The sequence below is a fragment of the Salmo trutta genome, chromosome 1, assembly GCF_901001165.1.
Source record: "Salmo trutta chromosome 1, fSalTru1.1, whole genome shotgun sequence".
Taxonomy (NCBI): Eukaryota; Metazoa; Chordata; class Actinopteri; order Salmoniformes; family Salmonidae; genus Salmo; species Salmo trutta.
Window position 1 is genome coordinate 21,531,166 of NC_042957.1, and position 21,383 is coordinate 21,552,548.

Genomic DNA, 21,383 nt, shown 5'->3' on the forward strand with positions numbered 1-21,383 from the left:
AAGAGGTAGCGAGGTAGTGAGATAAAGATAGGGGGGAGAGTGAGAGAGAGAAAGGCAGACAACATGTCTAGACTTGTTGATATTGCATGCTCATTTGTGACAGCTGAGCAGTCCGCTGAATCCCACAGGGGGAGAGAGAGAGAGAGAGAGAGAGAGAAAATGAGAGAGACAAACAAACAAATATGTAAAGAGAAAGAGCGAAAGATTGTGATTTAACAATCTGTTTCCTCCAAAGTGAATTACAAAACCATCTACACCCAGAAGAAATGAAACCCTCAGCTCTCTTCCCCATCCCAGCTCCCTCACCTGCAGCCACTGGTCCCTGAGTGTGTCCATGCCTCTCTGGATGCTGTTGGAGCCACAGTGTGGCACGTTCACCAGCTCTCTCTGCAGGTCCTCTCCTGAACTGATGAACAGGTCCATGTCCTCCTGTCTTCCTCTCAGCTCAGCTATCACTGCCTCATGCTGTTGAGACGAGAGAGAAAATGCTGTAATGACAACACTTCACCACTAGGTGGAAATCACAGCATAGATATTATCCCAAGAGCATCGTAGACCTACTGTACTATACGAGCCATATGACTACACTTTATCAGAGTGTATAAGGCATTGCTATAACTGTATTACAAGCAAGTGAAATATTGATATACCTGCTATTGTATCAGTATCATTCATTACAGTACAGTAGATAGGACTCTACTGTTGGAAAATGGTTGGACCACGGTTAATCACAGTGTGACTGACCCGTGAGAGTATTCTCTTGGCCTCCTCTGGGTTGTGGTTGTGGTCAGGCTGGTTGTGAGTGACGGTCAAGGCGTTCTCTACAGTGGAACTGAGGGTGGACCTGAGGGAATGGAAGCGACGTAGCAGCTCCACTAGGAGTCCACACTGCTCCTGACTGGAGGGGGAGAGACAACAATGACAACTTGATGTAACTAAGACTGAACAGGTAACAATCCTCTCTGGACAAAACGGAAAATATGTAGAAAACATTTTGTTAATTGACACAGATGTTGAAACAATGCACAGAGACCCCAGCTACTGCTCCATGTTCATCATAGTGAGCTTACTGACACAATAACAAATGCTGGATCTACTACAGCACCCAACCAACCATTCTCTCCCCCACTCCCTCCCTCACCCATCCTCACCCATCAGTGATGATCTTCCTGACATTCTCCCAGGCTGTTTCCACCAGGCCCACCTCCCTGAGTGCCTCCCCAGCCAGCTCACTGTCTCTCTGGGCCAGCTGGCTTCCCCTCTCCCTTAGCCACTGCTGGGAATGCTGCAGAGACTGAAGCTCATCCTCCAACTGGACAAAGAATCGCAGACTGGGGAGAAGAGACGGGGACAGTGGGGATTTAACTCAATATATTCATCATAGAGTATATAAACCATAAAATGAGCTGTAAACGAATGTATTTTGGTTGTATTCTTCCCCTGGCAGTCTATATTATGAGAGATATTAGTTGTACCTGTTCTGAAAGGCTTGTACGCTGCTCTCTCTGGCCCCCTCCTGCCTGGCCCTCTCCTCCAGCTCCCTCAGACTCCTCATCACCTCCTCCCTCCTCTCCCTGAAGGAGGTCCACAGTGCCCCCAAGGCCTCCGCCTGGCTCTGCCTCCACCCCAGGCCTCGCTGCACCCCCTCCAGGGCCACCATGAGGGCCACAGCCTGGCCCCTGCACGAAGTCCTCCCCTGGCCGGGACCTTGACCCAGACCCCCCTCCCTGGAGCCTTTCCACTCCGCCCCACTCAGGTGGAGGTGGGCCTTGCTGAGCCTCCCATCCAACCCCACTGCCTGGGCCTCTAGACGGGCCACATCCCCGGCCACCTCTCCCAGCCCGTGGTGCAGCACCTCAGCCTTCGAACGGTCCCAGCTCCCCCTGCCCTCCACAGCCTCCCGGAGGCCCCTGACCGCCCCGGCTGCAGCTCCATGGCTCTGGAGGAAGACCCCCAGCTCAGCCAGGCTCTCCCCACGGAGAAGGAGCAGGTGTTGGGCTTCGCTGAGGGTCTGCAGGCAGTCCTCCCTCTGGCCCTGGAGCTGCTGCTGGGCCTCTGGGGAGGAGAAGGAGAGGAGGGAGGACTCTCTCTGCTGCAGGGTCTCTCTCAGGGCTGTCTGCTCCTGGAGGGACTCTTCATGCTCCTGGGAAAGGCAGTGAAGAGTTTAGCCTAAAGGTTTCACCATCAACATTCACGTATACAAATTCATAATCTATTCTACAGGATCAATCCTTGTCATCTCAAAGGGATACTTGATGTGTTTATAGCACAATTAAGACACAATTCAGGCAAAAAACGTAGTCTGACTCACCTTGTTCTGTGTGACAGCAGCCTGCAGGTCAGCTATGTTGACCTGGGAAGTTGTTCTGAGTACAGACAGGAAGTTCTCGCTCCACTGGGTGAGGATCAGCAGAGCCTCGTCAAAGAGCTCCACCTGAGACAGGTGTGTCTGCAGCTGCTGCAGCCTGCAGAGGAGAGAGGTGTAAGGGTGTGTGTGCCAAGAGGTAAACTCCTGAATTATGGCCTTGCTGGAAATCCTACTTTGGTCATCTGTATATTTACTATAGGTGTACTATGTCAGGTGGAACACAACACAAGTCCTTACCTTTGTGTTATACTGTTTTTCACTGAGGTGCATCTCTCCTCCAGCTGTGTAATGTCATCAGTGAGTTCTCTGACCCGCCCCTCTGGTGCTGTAGGGTAGAGACAAGCCCCCGAACTCACCACACCCTGCAGAAAAGCTTCATGGGACTGCAAATCGCTCTGCATTTCCTGTAATATCATAAAATCTGATTAAATATGTATAATAAATTATGATTTAGTTATTGAAATATGATTGTGGATTGATGTTAACACTTTTTACTTGTACAGTTTGCAGCTCATTCATCAGCTTTGCTTTGTCTGTAGAGAGGAGTTGAGTGTCTGGACAGCAGACAGACTCACATCTGTCTAACCAGGACCTGATACTGGAACTCTCCTTCTCATACCTGAGACAAACAGGACAGAGGACACTTTTAAATACCGGACAGGAAATAAGGTCTAGTACAATTGGTAGCGAGAATATTTACCTGATACACACCATCTAGTTCATAATATAATATTACTGACACACACAAGTGGCGAGTATTCATGGATACTAAGGGAAGGCAGGCTTCCCCAAATATTTTACTAATATCGCTGTGTTTCCATAATTTTTATTCAATTCGCAAGTGGCTGAATCTCACTGGAGAGATCATGCGAATAGGGAAACAGCGCCCCTCTGTCTCAGTAAGGGCAGCCCATGTATCTGATGATGTCTGGACCAAAGGTGTATGACATGTTGCCGCCATAGTATTTGATTAATTGATGCCAGCAAGCAGCTGGCATCCCTTGATAAAAAAATTATAAAAGAATTAGCCAATCAGCGTTGAGCTGAGCTCAATTGTGGGTTGTCCTGTCGCAGCAAAATGCTCCCCAAGGGAGGCCAGTTTGGATTTTGCTTCAGACCAATCAAATCACATCCAAAGCAAAACGTCATTGTCAGAAAAACTTGTCTGTTTCTGATCTGCTTGTGTTGATGTCCTGCAGTAGCTAGCTTGCTAAATAGGCCCTTTCCTAAGCCATGGATGGAGATGGGGATTTGGACTTAATTCTCTGTACAGGCCAATGATTATGACCACGGTTCTGATCTAACCATACATGTTTATATTGTGCCACAGGCCTGAGACGATTGAAGTTCAACATGTAGCTAGCTAACTTAGCTGGTTCATTGTTGCCTATGTGAGGAAGTTAGGCTAGCAAGCATTTTAGCTAGGTAGCCTATGACAACAAAAACCAAAAGTGTACTGTATGACAGAGCCATAGACCGTTTTGCCAACATGAAAGAGAGGAGGATGGCATTGGCGTTCAACTAGTCTACAAGTACACACACACACACACAAATCAGTACCATGGACAGCCACATGATATTTAGCAACGTTGATTGGACTAAATTGTTTTGGTATCTCTAAGTTTATTTTCAGTGTATTAAACTAAGCATATACAGTGGGGAGAACAAGTATTTGATACACTCCCGATTTTGCAGGTTTTCCTACTTACAAAGCATGTAGAGGTCTGTAATTTTTATCATAGGTACACTTCAACTGTGAGAGACGGAATCTAAAACTAAAATCCAAAAAAATCACATTGTATGATTTTTAAGTAATTAATTTGCATTTTATTGCATGACATAAGTATTTGATACATCAGAAAAGCAGAACTTAATATTTGGTACAGAAACCTTTGTTTGCAATTACAGAGATCATATGTTTCCTGTAGTTCTTGACCAGGTTTGCACACACTGCAGCAGGGATTTTGGCCCACTCCTCCATACAGACATTCTCCAGATCCTTCAGGTTTCGGGGCTGTCGCTGGGCAATACGGACTTTCATCTCCCTCCAAAGATTTTCTATTGGGTTCAGGTCTGGAGACTGGCTAGGCCACTCCAGGACCTTGTGTGTTTCGGGTCGTTGTCATGCTGGAAGACCCAGCCATAACCCATCTTCAATGCTCTTACTGAGGGAAGGAGGTTGTTGGCCAAGATCTCGCGATACATGGCTCCATCCATCCTCCCCTCAATACGGTGCAGTCGTCCTGTCCCCTTTGCAGAAAAGCATCCCCAAAGCATGATGTTTCCACCTCCATGCTTCACAATTGGGATGGTGTTCTTGGGGTTGTACTCATCCTTCTTCTTCCTCCAAACACGGCGAGTGGAGTTTAGACCAAAAAGCTCTATTTTTGTCTCATCAGACCACATGACCTTCTCCCATTCCTCCTCTGGATCATCCAGATGGTTACTGGCAAACTTCAGACGGGCCTGGACATGCGCTGGCTTGAGCAGGGGGACCTTGGGTGCGCTGCAGGATTTTAATCCATGACGGCGTAGTGTGTTTTTTAATGGTTTTCTTTGAGACTGTGGTCCCAGCTCTCTTCAGGTCATTGACCAGGTCCTGCCGTGTAGTTCTGGGCTGATCCCTCACCTTCCTCATGATCATTGATGCCCCACGAGGTGAGATCTTGCATGGAGCCCCAGACCGAGGGTGATTGACTGTCATCTTGAACTTCTTCCATTTTCTAATAATTGCGCCAACAGTTGTTGCCTTCTCACCAAGCTGCTTGCCTATTGTCCTGTAGCCCATCCCAGCCTTGTGCAGGTCTACAATTTTATCCCTGATGTCCTTACACAGCTTTCTGGTCTTGGCCATTGTGGAGAGGTTGGAGTCTGTTTGATTGAGTGTGTGGACAGGTGTCTTTTATACAGGTAACGAGTTCAAACAGGTGCAGTTAATACAGGTAATGAGTGGAGAACAGGTGGGTATCTTAAAGAAAAATGAACAGGTCTGTGAGAGCCGGAATTCTTACTGGTTGGTAGGTGATCAAATACTTATGTCATGCAATAAAATGCAAATTAAATTAATTACTTAAAAATCCTACAATGTGATTTTCTGGATTTTAGTTTTAGATTCCGTCTCTCACAGTTGACGTGTACCTATGATAAAAATTACAGACCTCTACATGCTTTGTAAGTAGGAAAACCTGCAAAATCGGCAGTGTATCAAATACTTGTTCTCCCCACTGTATAGCCTTGTTGATTTGATGATGTTTAAATGTTTAAGTATAAATGGTGCTGGAACAGCGAAGGCAGGGCTCCTGCTGTCTTTGTGCTGACTTGCGGTAACTCTGTGGTTCTAAATCAGTAGTTGTTTAGTTAACTGTGGAAAACATTAACTTGACCATGCTACAGATGATTTAACTGTTGGTATGAAATATTTGCTTTGTGGACTTCACTGGACAGATGTTGCTTTCCGGTTTTGTGATGAAACAGACATATGTGTAGTTGAATTTGTTCCTCCACTGTGTGACTGTTGTCTTTTTGTTGTCTCTGCCTTATTGTTTATCACGGTGGCGTATGAACGAATGCGTTATAGGGCAAACAATGCAATTATCACAACATAGGTTGTAATATGGCTTTTTTACTGGCTTTGCTTCCCTAGTGATTTTACACACACACACACACACACACACACACACACACACACACACACACACACACACACACACACACACACACACACACACACACACACACACACACACACACACACCCTTCCATTATGAGTGGGCAGGCCATGTCTGTGTGTTACTGCTGTCTGTCAATGACATGGACATAAAGGGACAGTCCTATCTCTCTACAGCACCCAGTACTGCAATACTAATCCCCAATACAAAAACCTCCAGGATACCAGGTGAGGTCTCCTGTATACACACACACACACACACACACACACACACACACACACACACACACACACACACACACACACACACACATACACACACACACACACACACACACATACACACACACACACATACACACACACACACAGACACACACACATGCACACAGACACACACACAGACATGCATACACACACACAAACACATTGTCTCCTTACTTTTGCCATAGTGCCAGCAGTTTCTCCAGTGTAGCCTGTTTCTCTGCAGCCTGCTCTATGTATTCTCCCTGGTTCTTCTGGAGGTTAGCCACCTCTCCCTCCAGCAGATCCCCTTTACCCAGCCTCTTTTTACCCAAGCACAGAGCAACCAGCCTGGGATTCAGCTGCTCCAAGGCCTGGACTACGTCCTGGAAGAATTTCCAACATACAAATGTAGTATACGCACAAACAAATGTGACTACCCTATCTTATCCTATCGGTCATAACATGATACACATATGTGATATGCAATAATTTTTGTTGATGTAACAGTGTAGACACATTATATTGTAGTACAGCATGCTGAGAAAGAAGGACATTCTGTACCATATGGTCCTGGAGAACTCTGTAGGTCTCTGAGGCGGATGTACAGCAAGTGATGGTGATGTCCAGCTTCTCTTTGAGGCCAACCATTGTTGTCTTCACCTGATGAAGACATCATTCAAAATCACCACTTACTACACTGTACTAACACATATATCATTTACAGTAAACCAGATATAATGTCCAAATCTTAACTTGAGATAAGTGTATGAAACGTGGACTTTTGCATACATCATGCATTAAAGTCAGTGGGAGTATGCCGTGGAAATTCTAGTCACCATAGAGGTGTGTCTTACCTGTTCCAGGTTGTCGTTAAACCTCTGCCTGCAGGTGGCGCTCTGGTTGAGCTGTCCCCCCAGCTGCTCTACGCTCTCCTTCAGCTCCTCCCAGTACCGCTCCATCTGAGCCAGCCGCGCCCGGATACGCCCCGCCTCCCCAGGGGTCACAAACCCTGACAGAGCCTCTGACTCCGCCTCCAGGTGGGACAAGATGGCTGCCCGCTCTTCTAGTCTTGCTCCAACAGACTGAGAAAGAAAGTGAGAAGTGAAAGAGAGAGAGAGAGAGAGAGAGATAGAGAGATAGAGAGAGAGAGATTGGGGGGGAGACAGATAGAGAGAGAGAAAGGGGGGAGACAGATAGAGAGAGAGAAAGGGGGGAGAGATAGAGAGTGAGAGAAAGCAAGTCAAAGTAGATACCAATAGAACTATTAGATCAGTCTCTACAGTCTCTGTTCACATACTATCTGAAAGCCTGTGTGTAGAAACTTGGACCCACAGTGGTAAAGACACTGCTGCAGGGCATTCATTAAACAGTCATCCAAGTGATGCTCTGATCGTGATCAAAGCACAGACTCTACGTAATGGAGTGTGAATGGAAGGGAGGAATAGTATAAAGGAGAGTATGATGCTGTGATAATAAACTGCCTTTCTCCCACACACACGCATGCAAGCACATATATACACACACACATCATACCTCCACTGTGCTGATGTGTTTATCAAGGGGGTCTGAGGAGGAGTTGGAGTCCACAGTGTCCAGCTCTTGCTCCCTCTCTGAGATCCAGGAGGAGAAGGCCTCTGACTCCCTGATGAAACGCTCCCACCACACACACACCATCTCCAGCAGGTCAACACTGCAAAACAAGGACAGGAGGAGAGTCATAGTCTGGAACAGACATGTGCTCACACACATACACAAACACTCACGCATGCATACACACAAACACAGACACACACCCAACCATTCCACTACAGTAATGCTACAACTGAATAGGATGAAGCAGAAAAAGTACTGTGCATGTGAATATATCTAGAAAGTAAGTCAAAAGGAGGGAGACATCCTTACTTCTTCTTGAGGCTGGCCTCCAGTTGTGCGACTTGTTGTGTGGCCTGCTGGGCTTGCTGCTGTAGGAGGGTCTGGTTCTTAGGACCCAACTGAATCTCTGCTGCCTTCCTCGACAGGCAGTCTGTCTGTACCACATACTCCCCACTCTTCTTATGGAGCCCCTGCAAACAAATTGATACAGCGCCTTCAGAAAGTATTCACACCCATTTACTTTTTCTACATTTTGTTGTGTTACAAAGTGGAATTAAAATGGATTTCATTGAAATGTTTTGGTCAACGATATATACAAAATACTTTGTAATGTCAAAATATAAGGAAAATGATAGCATTTGTTAAAAATTCATGAAAAATAAAACACTAATATAACTTCATTAGATAAGTTTTCAACCCCCTGAGTCAATACATGTTAGAATCCCCTTTGGCAGCGATTACAGCTGTGAGTCTTTCTGGGTAAGTCTCTAAGAGATTTCCACACCTCTTTTGTGCAACATTTGTCCATTATTCTTTTCAAAATTCTTCAAGCTCTGTCAAATTGGTTGTTGCTCAGTGCTAGACAACCATTTTCAGGTCTTGCCATAGATTTTCAAGCAGATTTAAGTTAAAACCTTAACTCGGCCACTCACTTCTTGGTAAGAAACTCCAGTGTAGATTTGTCCTTGTGTTTTAGGTTATTGTCCTGTTGAAAGGTGAATTAATCTCCCAGTGACTGGTGGAAAGCAGACTGAACCAGGTTTTCCTCAAGGATTTTGCCTGTGCTTATCTCGATACGGTTTATTTTTGATCCTGAAATACTCCCCAGTCCTTAACGATTACAAGCGTATCCATTACATGATGCAGCCGCCACTATGCTTGGAAATATGGAGAGTGGTACTCAGTAATGTTTTGTATTGGATTTGCCTCAAACATAACACTTTGTATTCAGGACAAAAAGTTAATTTCTCTGCCACATTTTTTTGAAGTATTACTTTCGTGCCTTATTGCAAACAGGATGCATGTTTTGGAATATTTTTATTCTGTGCAGGCTTCCGTCTTTTCACTCTGTCATTTAGGTTAGTATTGTGGAGTAACTACAATGTTGTTGATCCATCCTCAGTTTTCTCCTATCACAGGCATTCTGTAACTGTCACCACTGGCATCATGGTAAAATCCCTGAGCGGTTTCCTTCTTCTCCGGAAACTGAGTTAGGAAGGACACCTGTATCTTTGTAGTGACTGGGTGTATTGATACACCATCCGAAGTGTAATTCATAACTTCACCATGCTCAAAGGAATATTCAATGTCTGCTTCTTTTTTTATCCATCTACCAATAGGTGCCCTTCTCTGCGAGGCATTAAAAACCTCCCTGGTGTTTGTGGTTGAATCTGTGTTTGAAATTCACTGCTCGACTGAGGGACCTTACAGATAATTGTATTTGTGGGGTACAGAGATGAGGTAGTCATTCAAGGTAGTTCATGTTAACACTATTATCACACACAGAGTCCATGCAACTTACTATGTGACTTGTTAAGCTAATTTTTACTCCTAAACTTGTTTAGTCTTGTCACAAAAAAGGGGTTGAATACTTATTGACTCAAGACATTTCAGCTTTGAATTTTTTATGAATTTGTAAAAATGTCAAAAAACATAATTCGACTTTGACATTACAGGGTATTGTGTGTAGGCCAGCGACAACAAATCTCAATTTAATATTTTTTTCATTCAGGCTGTAACACAACAAAATGTGGACAAAGTCAAGGAGTGTGAATACTTTCTGAAGGTGCTGTATGTATCATGCATACAGCTGTAACCGACTAATAAACACTGTGCTTGTGGTCATTGTCAATTTTTATGATCATCATTCATTTGAATTTGTATATATGCACAGACACACACACTGGATGTGTCTCTAACAGACTTACCTTGGTACACCCCAGCTCAGTCCTGAGGCTGTCCAGGCTGCTGAAGATGAGTTCCCTCTGTAAGACAGGGCTGGTACTGCTGGCAAACTGCCACACTGCCTCTCTCTCTGCGTCAAACTCCTGCCACGCACCCAGAGTCGCCTGAGGATCCCACACAGATATCATTGAATACAAACACAACATACAGTATGTGAACACACACACACACACACACACAAGGTTGGGTAGGTTACTTTCTGAATGTAATCTGTTACAGTTACTAGTTACCTGTCCAAAATTGTAATCAGTAATGTAACTTTTGAATTACCCCAAATCAGTAACGCAATCTGATTACTTCAAGTTACTTTTGGATTACTTTAACTTTAAAAGGCATTAGAAGACAAAAAGGATCCATTAAAAGAATTTGGTGTGTCATCACAGTGGTCTCTGACTTGTGGTCAGACTCGTTCTGGTAGAACAAACTTAAACTTGCACCTTTTTTCAATGCTAAATTGAATGTCTTTGAGAAAACAGAAAGGAGTCATAATATAATTTTTTGCAAACATCCTTTCTGAATTTAAAAGTTATCCAAGAAGTAATCATCTAGTTTTTCAAGAGTATCTGTAATCGGAATACAATATTTTTGCTGGTAAAGTAACTGATCATAGTTAGTTTTTTTGGTAATCAGTTGACCTTTAATCAGTTACTCCCCAACCCTGCACACACATATACACACACACACACACACACACACACACACACACACACACACACACACACACACACACACACACACACACACACACACACACACACACACACACACTGACAGCCACACTCACACACAAATGGGACAGACACACATTCCCACAGACACACAGATTTAAACTGATCAATGACAAGGGCGAGAGGGACATGTTTACTTGAAAGCCGAGGATAAGAAGAAAACGTGTCAGTCAAAAACACAGCACACAGATCAATGGCAAGTTAACATAGGACAAAGACCAATCATTGATCAGGGAAGGTGCATGTGCTGAAAGATCAATGGGAAGACATGCATATGCATTTCAACACAGCCACATGTGTGAATACAGTGTAGTTTATCCAGAGACGTTGTACCTGCAGATTGTGCTCCTGGGCCCCTACTTTGCGGTCCACCTCTCTGAAAGCATCCTCCAGTTCCCGTAGTGAGCTACTAAACCCCTCCCCCTTCTGCAGCTGGCGACAGTGAGCGACTAGTAGCTCTGCCTTCTTCCTGTCGGTCTGCAGACGCTTCAGGTGCTGCTGTTGACGCACAGAGAGACAGAAGCAGGGAGACAGACACAGAGAGACAGAAACAGGGAGACAGACACAGAGAGACAGAAACAGGAAGTCAGAGAGAAAATCAACGTGTTAAAGAGGATCTGTTTGAGCAAGGAGAAGCACAGAATCGCTAATCTTCTAAGTAGTGTTTTGGGATGCAAGGTGGTTTGTATATCAGTGATTCTGATTGTGCAGTCCGACTGCAATGCAATGTAGTCAATCTCAAACACACACAATGGCTTCATGAGACATTATAGTTACACAGTAGGAATGTGGTTTTCTTTATTTCAAAAAATTACCACCCCTCCCACAGCCAGCTTCTCCCTCAGCCCACCCGTCCCTCAGCCCACCCCTCCCTCAGCCCACCTCTCCCTCAGCCCCTACCTGGTGTATGAGGAGCAGCTGCCTGGCCTCCTCTGGGTTCTCTGCCTCCAGGATCCTGCTGGTCTGCTCCTGAGCCTCCCTCCGAGCCCTGAGAACCTCCTCCAGAGCACAACGCACATCCTCCCTCAGCTCCTCACTGTGGACCCTCACAGACCTTTCCTGACCCCACTGAGACGAAGAGAGCGGAGAGAGGAGGAGAGAGAGATAGTAAGGCAGGTCCTTAAAACATACTGTATACTACTATATAGAGCAGCGATCACCAGTTCACTTTATAGATAGGCAAGGAAGTTACAAAGATCAGTCTCTCAATTCTGACCTTCATGACAAGAGGACAATTGTATCGCCATAACTAAAAAAAGAAGATGGTTTACCTCCAAGAGAGAGGAGTGGAGGGCGGTGAGGTCAGAGGAGAGTTTGGCCAGGGCAGCCCTCTGTCTAATAGCCTCCACCTCAGGACTGACCTCTGTCAGTACAGCCAGACGACTATTCAGCCAGGACAGGCTCTCCTCCTGCCCCTCTGCTGCCCTCTGGAGCTGCTATGGGAGGGAGGGGGAGGGGGGGGTTGGAGGATGACAGAATTTGGGGTAGAAAGGGAGGGGAGATTGAGGAGTAGAGAGGGAGAGGTATGGGATGAAGGGTGACGGGTAGGAGGAGAGAGGAATGGGTAGACATGGAAATATGAAAAGGGGATAGAGTGGGAGAGATTGAGAGGTATGGGAAGAGGTAGTAGTAAAGATGAAGAGGTTCGGTATCATTGGGAAATGGAACTCATTGCACTCTTAACTATAACCTCTGTGGTAATTCTGGGATATAACACATCTTGCTCACCTGAACAGTAGTATCCACCTGTTCCTGGTGGGAGCGATCTCTGGCTCTCTCCCTCAGGAGCCTCACCTGGCTTCTCTGAGACAACAGCCATTTAGACAGCTCTGAGAACCTGGATCAAGGGGAATTTTTTTCCCTACATTATCATATTATTTATTTGCAAGTACGGTACATCAGCATAATTTAAAAAATATATATATGAGATTGGAGAAACCCTCTTTACTTTGGACAGTTTTCTCAGAGAAACGTCTATCTCTGTCCCCTCTCACCTGTCATTCCACTCCCTCCACTGGGAGTGGTGCTGCAGCTTCAGGTGGGTGGCCTCTATCTGACCTTTGACGTCTGCCAGGGCCCTCCTGGTGGAGTCCAGGGTTTGTCTAGCCGGGTCGTTGTCAGGGAGTGTCTGACAGAGCTCCTCCATGTTGCCTATGCTCTTCTCACACACACTGAGAGGGGCTTTCTCCCTGAAGAAGGCCTAAGGATAGACACATAATGGTATGGTTAGTTAGGGTGAACTCCTTCCTGCCCCTCTCTCCCGTCTTCCTTCAATACCTCCCTCACTCTCTCTCCCTCCTTCTCTCACCCTGTGTTCTCTGATGACTGTCTCGCTGCCTGTGGTGGTCAGTGCTTGGTTCTCTCTGGCCAGCTCCGCCCTGCACTCCTGTAGGACGGCCCCTGCCCGGCCTCGCTCCACCTCCACCTTCAGACGCTGCAGGTGAAACGGCGCCTCCATCTGGATGTCCTGCAGAAGCACAGGGACACAGAGAGACAGAGAGACAAGGACTATTATTACACAAGGATGAAAGAACAGCAGTCCGGGAGGATGCTCTACAAGATGGATGCTATTGTACCCCCATGTAATATCATGTAGCACTTCAAGCCTTTCATGAAGGGTGCCATTACTACTATTGTATGTATGAAAGTGATCAAACTTTGCTGTCTGACCTTCCACTGTTTGTGCAGCATCCTGACAGTGTCCTGCAGCGCCTGCTGCTCCTCCTCAGGCAGGATGTCTGTCAGATCATCACAGGCCTTTAAGAACACACTCAGGACCCGCTGGTCTAGCTGCCCAAAGAACTCCTGAACGGAATTAACATAAAAGTCAGAGGGGGAGCAAAAAATGATTTCATTTTATTATTGTATTTTCTCAATCATTTCAAATAGTCTCGATAGTCTCAAATAGTCTCAAATGAATCTCTAAAAGTGATTCCTCCCACTCATCTAAACTGAGTAAGATTGACTGGTGTTTTTCTTCTAGTCTTACACTTTGCTTTTTCAGCAGCTCCTCTGCGTGTCCCCCCTCTCTCAGGCAGGTGGTTGCCACCTTCAGCACTCTCTCCAGCTCCTGACGAGACTCCTCAAACCTCCTCCTCATGGTGCTGTTGGCCTCCTCCTGCCTCCTCCACTCCCCCACCTCCTTCAACAGACCCTTGGAGGGAAGAGCACAAAGGGTGGTAAAGATGTAGTGATGCTGTGTGGGTAATGTAGTTACTGTAGTTGTATGTGACCCCTAACTGACAATCATCTTTGATCAAGTCAATATTTTCAGTGTTCAAAAATGTTAATGTTAGCACCCGAGTCAGAAATCTTGTGTGAAACAATCTTGTACCCCAATTTTCCTGGTCTGGAAATGCTAATCTCTGCACTGATGTTTTAATTTTTTAAAATCTTTTAATCAATTAAGAACAAATTCCTAATTACAATGGCGGCCTGGCAAGAGGCAAAAAGCCTCCTGTAGGGACTGGGGCTGGGATAAAAAATGTAAAAGTAGGACAAAACGCACACCACGACAAAAGAGACACCGTAACAACTACATAGAGAGAGACCTAAGACAACAACATAACATGGTAGCAACACAAAATGACAACAACGCAGCATGGCAGCAACACAACATGACAACACAACATAGTAGCAACACAACATGACAATAACACAACATGACAGCAACACAACATAACAACAACACAACATGGCAGCAACACAACATGACAGCCATACAACATAACAACAACACAACATGGCAGCAACACAACATGGCAGCAACACAACATGACAACACGACAGCCATACAACATGACCACACAACATGGCAGCAACACAACATTACAACACAACATGGCAGCAACACAACATGACAAGACAACATGGCAGCCATACAACATGACCACACAACATGGCAGCAACACAACATGACAACACAACATGGCAGCAACACAACATGACAACACAACATGGCAGCAACACAACATGACCACACAACATGGCAGCCGTAGAACATGACAACACAACATGGCAGCAACACAACATGACAACACAACATGACAGCCATACAACATGACAACACAACATGGCAGCAACACAACATGACAACACAACATGGCAGCCGTAGAACATGACAACACAACATGGCAGCAACACAACATGACAACACAACATGACAGCCATACAACATGACCACACAACATGGCAGCAACACAACATGACAACACAACATGGCAGCAACACAACATGACCACACACATGGCAGCCATACAACATGACAACACAACATGGCAGCCATACAACATGACAACACAACATGGCAGCAGCACACCATGGTAGCAGCACAAACATGGCACAAACATTGTTAGACACAGCCAACATTACGCAATGTCATGGGTAATATAGTTCCTATATGTAGTTCCTATATGACACCTGAGCACAGTAATGCTAACCTGTGCAGAGGTCTGAATCTCGGCCACTCTCTTCTGCAGGAGGGTCTGGTCGAAGTTCCTCAGGGCCTTGCTGGAGGAAATCGCCCTTTGCAGGGAGTGGAGGTTCCTCTCAATCACAGATAAACACATCTTACAGCTCTGCTGCTGGCTCAGGAGGTCCTGGGGGAACAGAGGGAGTATAGTAGATATATAAACTCACCCAGAGTGGGATATACAGACTCACTTTTATTTATACACAACCATACACACACAGAATAGGACACACACACACAAAGACACATACACACACACACACCCTAGTCCCCTAGCTCACCTGCCACTTGTGTTTGTGTTGTCCCTGGACCTGGGCCTGTGGCTTTGGGTCTCTGCCTGCTGCAGTGATCCGGCTGGCCCGCTCCAGAGCCTGGTAGAAGCCTGTGATGTGCTTCTCCATTTCCTCCAGCAGGGGGAGCAGTCCATGGCACTCCCTCACCAGAGAAGGGCACCTCTCCCTCACCTTGGGACAGAGACAGGGGGAACAAGGCTCCATGAGAATCAATAGTGTCCATAATTAGAATGCAGCAGAGGGATCAGAGAGAGGGAGGTAATTCCTTCCCAGAGAGATCCAATACAGTGCTGAAACTTTTGTAGCATTAAACAGAAAAGTCTGAGCCGTTTGGGTAAAACACTGGAGTAAATCCTCTATGGAAAAGCGGCATTAAGATCATTTTAGTCCATTGTTTGTAGGTGATGAACAAAAGAGTATCAAGATTAGATAGAATAAGAAGCTTTTGGGGAAGTCATCCCAGTACAATACATTGCAGTAGCTGACACTGGCAGATGGAAGATTTGAGGCAGGAAAGGATTAATAAAACCTCATTTTTACCCTCTGGTGATACCAACCTTACTGAGTTGACCTTTGACCGTTGTCATGGTAGCCATGGCCTTGGCGCCCTCCTCCTGCGGGGCATCCTTGGACAGGAGCTGGGCACTGCGGGCAGCCAACTTGTACTGAGTCTCCATGGCAACAACCTTTTTCTTGGTGTTCTGAGTGGGAGGTGGGAAAGTAAAGAAGGAGAAATCTCATCTTAGTCGTGTGTTTACAAGAGCTAGATTCAATCATACCTGCCTTAGCAATGTTTGTGGAATATTTACAGGATCTACTCTGTGGCTTATAGAGAAAGCTGGAAGGCTATCTAGCACAGTATGTTTACAGAAGCAAACAGCATTCTGAACACAGAATAAAATATAGGTTTGTATGCTACTTCATAAAAACTGCTTAAACAACATGATAATGCAGTCTGTATGTGCATATTACACAGTCTACTCATGACCTACCTCCACATCCTGTAGGAAAGACCTGATGTTGAGGAAGGAGACCTGTACAGGGGCGTTGAGCTTCTCCTCTGCACCGTCCAGCAGCTCCCTCAGGGCAGAGATGGTCATCATGTGGTCCCTCCTCCACTTGTCCAGCTCGTCTTCACGGGCGTACTGCAGAGACATGGGGCACAGTGTGTTGGTTTGAGACTTAATGTGCCCTGCTGTGGCTGTAACCGGTGTGTCTTCGTCAAGTGTGTTCAGTTACCTGCATCAATGGCCATAGGGCAGGTATGCTCATTTATCTGCATCTCTGATGGGTCTTAACTATCTCTGTGTGCCACTACCTACCTGTGTGTCCCATAGCTTATGTCCAACAGGTCTAATAGTGTGATCAGTTTGTTCTGTCTCCATGATCAGGTGTGTGATAGCTCCGTTACCTGTTTGACTTTGACGAACAGGTCCCTCCACCTCCCGTTGAGCAGGAGAAGCTGCTGTTTCAGGTCACGTGACACAGTCTCGTCACATGTCTCAATCAAGAAGTTCCCTGCGTCGTTCATCACAGAGTGCTGATCCATCCACTGAGAAAGGTTGCGGAAGAACTCCTGAGAAAGAGAAAGAGAGAGCGAGAGAGAAAGAGAAAGAGAGAGAAAGAGAAAGAGAGAGAGAGAGAGAGAGAAAGAGAGAGAGAGAAAGAGCGAGAGAGAGAGAGAGAGGTGAGAGAAAGAGAGAGAGAGAAAGAGAGAGAGAGAGAGAGAGAGAGAGAGAGAGAGAGAGAGAGAGAGAGAGAGAGAGAGTGAGAGAAAGAGAGAGAGAGAGAGAGAGAGAGAGAGAGAGAGAGAGAGAGAGAGGTGAGAGAAAGAGAGAGAGAGAGAAAGAGAGAGAGAAAGAGAGAGAGAGAGAGAGAGAGAGAGAGATGGGGGAGGAATGTAAAAAGATTGAAGGACAGAGAAAGTAATGACATTAATGACATTGGGTATTCATTTAGTGGTTGGGGTAATTATCTGTCTTGTCCTCAGTGGTTTAGTTATTAGGGTTATACAGTAATCTGGCACTTGGGGTATCCATGGTGACCTGACAGCTGGGATATCCTTAGTGACATGGGGAAGTTGGAGGGAATCTTGACGGTTGGTTGGAAGATGATTTGGATGTTGAAATCTAATAAATATTTTTGAAATTAGGGTGTCAGAAATGGATATATCAGAAGATGTTAAGGTCAAAGACCCCCTCCAAAAGAGCTTTCACCTGTTTTCTCAGGTCCATTTTCAGAAAAGCAGAAGTTAAGGTGTGGTTGTTTCATTGGTGACATGCTAGGCGTACATCAATCTACAATGTTTATAAGCAGGTGAATGGGGATCAAGTGAGGGGGTCTACAGTAAGACATACCCGTTTGATGTTTTCAGGCTGGCTGAGTGCTCCCTCTGCATCCTCAAGCCAGGCCTGTAGAGAGGCCACAGTGCAGCTGTACCTGTCCCAGTTAGAGAGCACCTCATCCAGCATGCTCCTTACACTGCGCACCTCCACAGAGAGACTCCTCCACTGGGTCAACACCTCCCGCATGAACCTCCTAACCCCCGCCTCACCTTCATCCACTGGGAGAGGAGGAGACGTAGAGATATGGGATAAATACACAGACGCACGCACACACACACACACACACGCACGCATACACACAGGGTAGTGAGAGATCAAACAAGGTCTCTTTACAAACCTATTTGAATGAAAGCAGTGGTTATAAATATAGAATATCAATAATCAGAGGAAAAAGGAATCCACACAGTACATTCATATGCACATCAAGACTACAGAATGCTGGTGTGTTCTATAGAGCTGACAAACGAGTCCAAAGAGGAAACCCAATTACATCTGCACATCAAGCTAGTGCAATCATTCCAAATGGCAGAAAACATACCGTATCCCCCGTTCTGCAATCATTTGAGGGCTAGCTAGCCTTCAGAAATAACCAGGAGATGAGCCTGAACCTGACCAATCAAATCACAGCAAACCCACCACCAGCTGGGGCTGGACTCACTCATGGGGAGCCTCATTTTTCGGAGGTCGACCAATCACGTTTCAGATTGTCAGATACACCTCAGTTCTTCTCCCCTGCATACCCTAATATAAAGCCTGCAGGGCTGGAACTGAATGAAATCAACAAGCTAGCTACCGTAGCATGTTAGTGCCCAGAGACAGCAAAAGTAGAGCAGCTCGGCTAATGGGGTCGAATTCCCCACTGAGAGCTGAGAGTGGAGAAACCTCATTTAGACTTTAGCCTGGAGAGGACAAACCACTATAAAAGACAGGGATGGTAGAAGATGCTGGACGATAGTGGGTGATTGGCTATTGAGCCATTCTTGGGAAATTGATCAGAGGTGATATATAGGTAAAATATTCAGTACTGGAAATGGTGGTGGGATAGATATGGAGATTTAGCCCCCAGGGTCCAGATAAGATTAAGTGGTCTAAAATTGGCAATAAATACTGCCTAAATCAACTGGGAAAAGACAAAGAAATTTGCTTGTCAGGTATGTGGTGTAGATAGGAAAAGGTAGAGGGATCAGATAATGAGGTAAATTTTGCCAAATGAAGCTTGATCTTGTAAAAACTCACCTGTGCCATCAGCCTTGACATAGAGCTCAGAAGACTGTTTCAGACTCTGGAACAATGTCTCGTACTGCTCAAAAAACTGCTGTCCCTCAACAAATGACTGAATGAGAGAGGAGAAACAAAATCAGGGCGTGATTAGAATAACATTCAGGGCATGTTTTTTCTCTAACCTAGATAACATTATACCTATTCATTCAAAAATAAATAACATGAAACTAATGTGGGAAAGTAAGATGAAATATTGGTGACTTTTAAAAGTAGAGCAATACTGTATATTGTTGGACTTACAACATAGTTCTGTAACATTAACTCCACTGATTCTCGTCGGCCATATTTGATGATCCAGGATTTGAGCTTGGACTCTGCCAGCATCAGGAACGCCTGCATGTGGTGCTTATTCTCCCAGAACTCCATCTTGGCCAGATGAATGTTTGACGACGTCGATACAAAGTTCATTCTAAAAGAGAAAATACTGAATTGTCAACATGTGAGCATAGAATGGACAAGGACAAGCTTAAACCAGCGAAGTTAGTGCTGGTAATCTGGTCAATGTTCTGTAAATAAATCATGGGGTTGGGATGGGAGATGAGTGGTTTGGGTGTTGAATGGTTGTTCAGGGAAACCTGGGCCATTTGGTTGCCACGATTAGACCCACCTCTCTGCCATGTCCTGCAGCTGCTCTGGGGGGACAGGGACTCCGTTGACACTTCTGTCTTTATGGATCCTCTGGAAGACCTGCTGGTGACCTTCAAGACCTTTGAGCATGTCCTGTAGACAGACACACACAAGCAGAGAATAATACAGTCATTACACCCTGTGTTACTGTACAGCCATTATATAGTACATAACAACGGACCTAATAAGGATGTGTGTAACGTTAAATGGACTCGCATTGTCACCTTGCTCACATTGCCCACCTTGTGTTGCTCCAGGGTCATGTGGACAGTAGTGTTAGCTGTCGCGTCAGATGTCTGTTGAATAGTGACCTCCTGTCGGAGTGCCCCCTCAGCCTGGTGCAGCCACTCCCCCACCACACCCAGGGGGGCGGGCAGAGCTCTGTCCAGCTGCAGGTGCCACCCTAGGAGCTGTAGGGAGGAGTTTACAATGTCAGTCAATGAGCTATTGTCATGTTACCTTGTCTCTGACTGCCTGTCTGAATGCTGGTGGGAACTTTTGCAGTACAAATGAAAAAAAAAGAGTCCCACACTTATCTCTCCTTGTTGTGGATTTATTTCAATGTTTCGGCTAAAAAGCCTTCAAATGACGCAGCTCACTGTTTGGTTGACTGGAGCTTTGACTGAGTACTTGGTCAGGTATTTGATTAGGCCTCTCTTAATGTTTGCTTGTGTCCTTGAGAGCTAGGCTGTGCCCGCATACACCCTACTCTACTCTACTCTACTCCACAACAGCAACAGAGGTCCTGTCCCAGACACTTACCCTGTTGGACACTCTGTCCCAGGCCTGTTTAACCAGAGCCTGGTCCACGGTCAACATCCCATCCTTCTGAGTAGACAGGACCGCTGCCTCCACCTGCTTCCTATTCATCTCCAACTGGACACGTACACTCTTAAAGGACTGATGGAGAGAAATAGAGAGAGAGAGAGAGAGAGAGAGAGAGAGAGAGAGAGAGAGAGAGAGAGGGTGGGGGGTCCACAGATGGAATGGTTATTTCCTGATCATGTGGCCTGACAAGGAAAACCTTTGGGTCCTAGTTATATCACAAACACACATACAATACAAATACTGTAGAATATACTGCCTGGAACACATACAGTACACATACTGTAAAATATACTGCCTGGAACACATACAGTGCACATACTGTAAAATATACTGCCTGGAACACATACAGTACACATACTGTAAAATATACTGCCTGGAACACATACAGTACACATACTGTAAAATATACTGCCTGGAACACATACAGTACACATACTGTAAAATATACTGTAGAATATACTGCCTGGAACACATACAGTACACATACTGTAAAATATACTGCATGGAACACATACACTTTTCCCTCTTTCACAGATCATACATTCATGGATCTGTCAAAAACGTGCATATTAGAAAGAGGAAATAAGGAAATCCCACAATGTGTTGAATATGTAATGTATCCTGGGGCTTTGGTACTGTATAAGCCAGATAGGGTGGAAATACGGCGGCAGCAGTCTGATCCCTGCAGTGTA

The 21,383-nt window shown here is 45.6% G+C and overlaps 1 protein-coding gene across 9 annotated transcripts in view; it reads right to left on the reverse strand.

Moving 5' to 3' along the window:
• syne1a (spectrin repeat containing, nuclear envelope 1a) overlaps nucleotides 1-21,383 on the reverse strand; it is a 174,254-nt gene that overhangs the window by 127,619 nt on the left and 25,252 nt on the right. For 6 of the 9 annotated variants that reach the window (XR_003873502.1, XM_029743658.1, XM_029743754.1 and 3 more), the window contains exons 11-42: nucleotides 20,626-20,763; nucleotides 20,097-20,273; nucleotides 19,844-19,956; nucleotides 19,477-19,645; nucleotides 19,192-19,288; nucleotides 17,968-18,173; nucleotides 17,022-17,186; nucleotides 16,603-16,755; nucleotides 16,168-16,311; nucleotides 15,599-15,781; nucleotides 15,286-15,444; nucleotides 13,836-14,000; nucleotides 13,517-13,651; nucleotides 13,155-13,313; nucleotides 12,841-13,046; nucleotides 12,575-12,683; nucleotides 12,118-12,282; nucleotides 11,747-11,914; nucleotides 11,180-11,344; nucleotides 10,082-10,222; nucleotides 8,184-8,344; nucleotides 7,815-7,971; nucleotides 7,136-7,363; nucleotides 6,843-6,941; nucleotides 6,477-6,664; nucleotides 2,864-2,987; nucleotides 2,606-2,772; nucleotides 2,312-2,465; nucleotides 1,476-2,143; nucleotides 1,152-1,331; nucleotides 745-898; nucleotides 307-465 (exon numbers count right to left, since the gene is read on the reverse strand). Coding sequence is in view for 8 of the 9 variants with exons in the window: in XM_029743658.1 (XP_029599518.1) it covers nucleotides 307-465; nucleotides 745-898; nucleotides 1,152-1,331; nucleotides 1,476-2,143; nucleotides 2,312-2,465; nucleotides 2,606-2,772; nucleotides 2,864-2,987; nucleotides 6,477-6,664; nucleotides 6,843-6,941; nucleotides 7,136-7,363; nucleotides 7,815-7,971; nucleotides 8,184-8,344; nucleotides 10,082-10,222; nucleotides 11,180-11,344; nucleotides 11,747-11,914; nucleotides 12,118-12,282; nucleotides 12,575-12,683; nucleotides 12,841-13,046; nucleotides 13,155-13,313; nucleotides 13,517-13,651; nucleotides 13,836-14,000; nucleotides 15,286-15,444; nucleotides 15,599-15,781; nucleotides 16,168-16,311; nucleotides 16,603-16,755; nucleotides 17,022-17,186; nucleotides 17,968-18,173; nucleotides 19,192-19,288; nucleotides 19,477-19,645; nucleotides 19,844-19,956; nucleotides 20,097-20,273; nucleotides 20,626-20,763 (5,556 nt within the window). In the remaining variant the exon portion in view is untranslated. The remainder of the gene's footprint in view (nucleotides 1-306; nucleotides 466-744; nucleotides 899-1,151; nucleotides 1,332-1,475; nucleotides 2,144-2,311; nucleotides 2,466-2,605; nucleotides 2,773-2,863; nucleotides 2,988-6,476; nucleotides 6,665-6,842; nucleotides 6,942-7,135; nucleotides 7,364-7,814; nucleotides 7,972-8,183; nucleotides 8,345-10,081; nucleotides 10,223-11,179; nucleotides 11,345-11,746; nucleotides 11,915-12,117; nucleotides 12,283-12,574; nucleotides 12,684-12,840; nucleotides 13,047-13,154; nucleotides 13,314-13,516; nucleotides 13,652-13,835; nucleotides 14,001-15,285; nucleotides 15,445-15,598; nucleotides 15,782-16,167; nucleotides 16,312-16,602; nucleotides 16,756-17,021; nucleotides 17,187-17,967; nucleotides 18,174-19,191; nucleotides 19,289-19,476; nucleotides 19,646-19,843; nucleotides 19,957-20,096; nucleotides 20,274-20,625; nucleotides 20,764-21,383) is intronic. The other 3 variants (XM_029743599.1, XM_029743807.1, XM_029743560.1) reach the window with 2 other exon arrangements.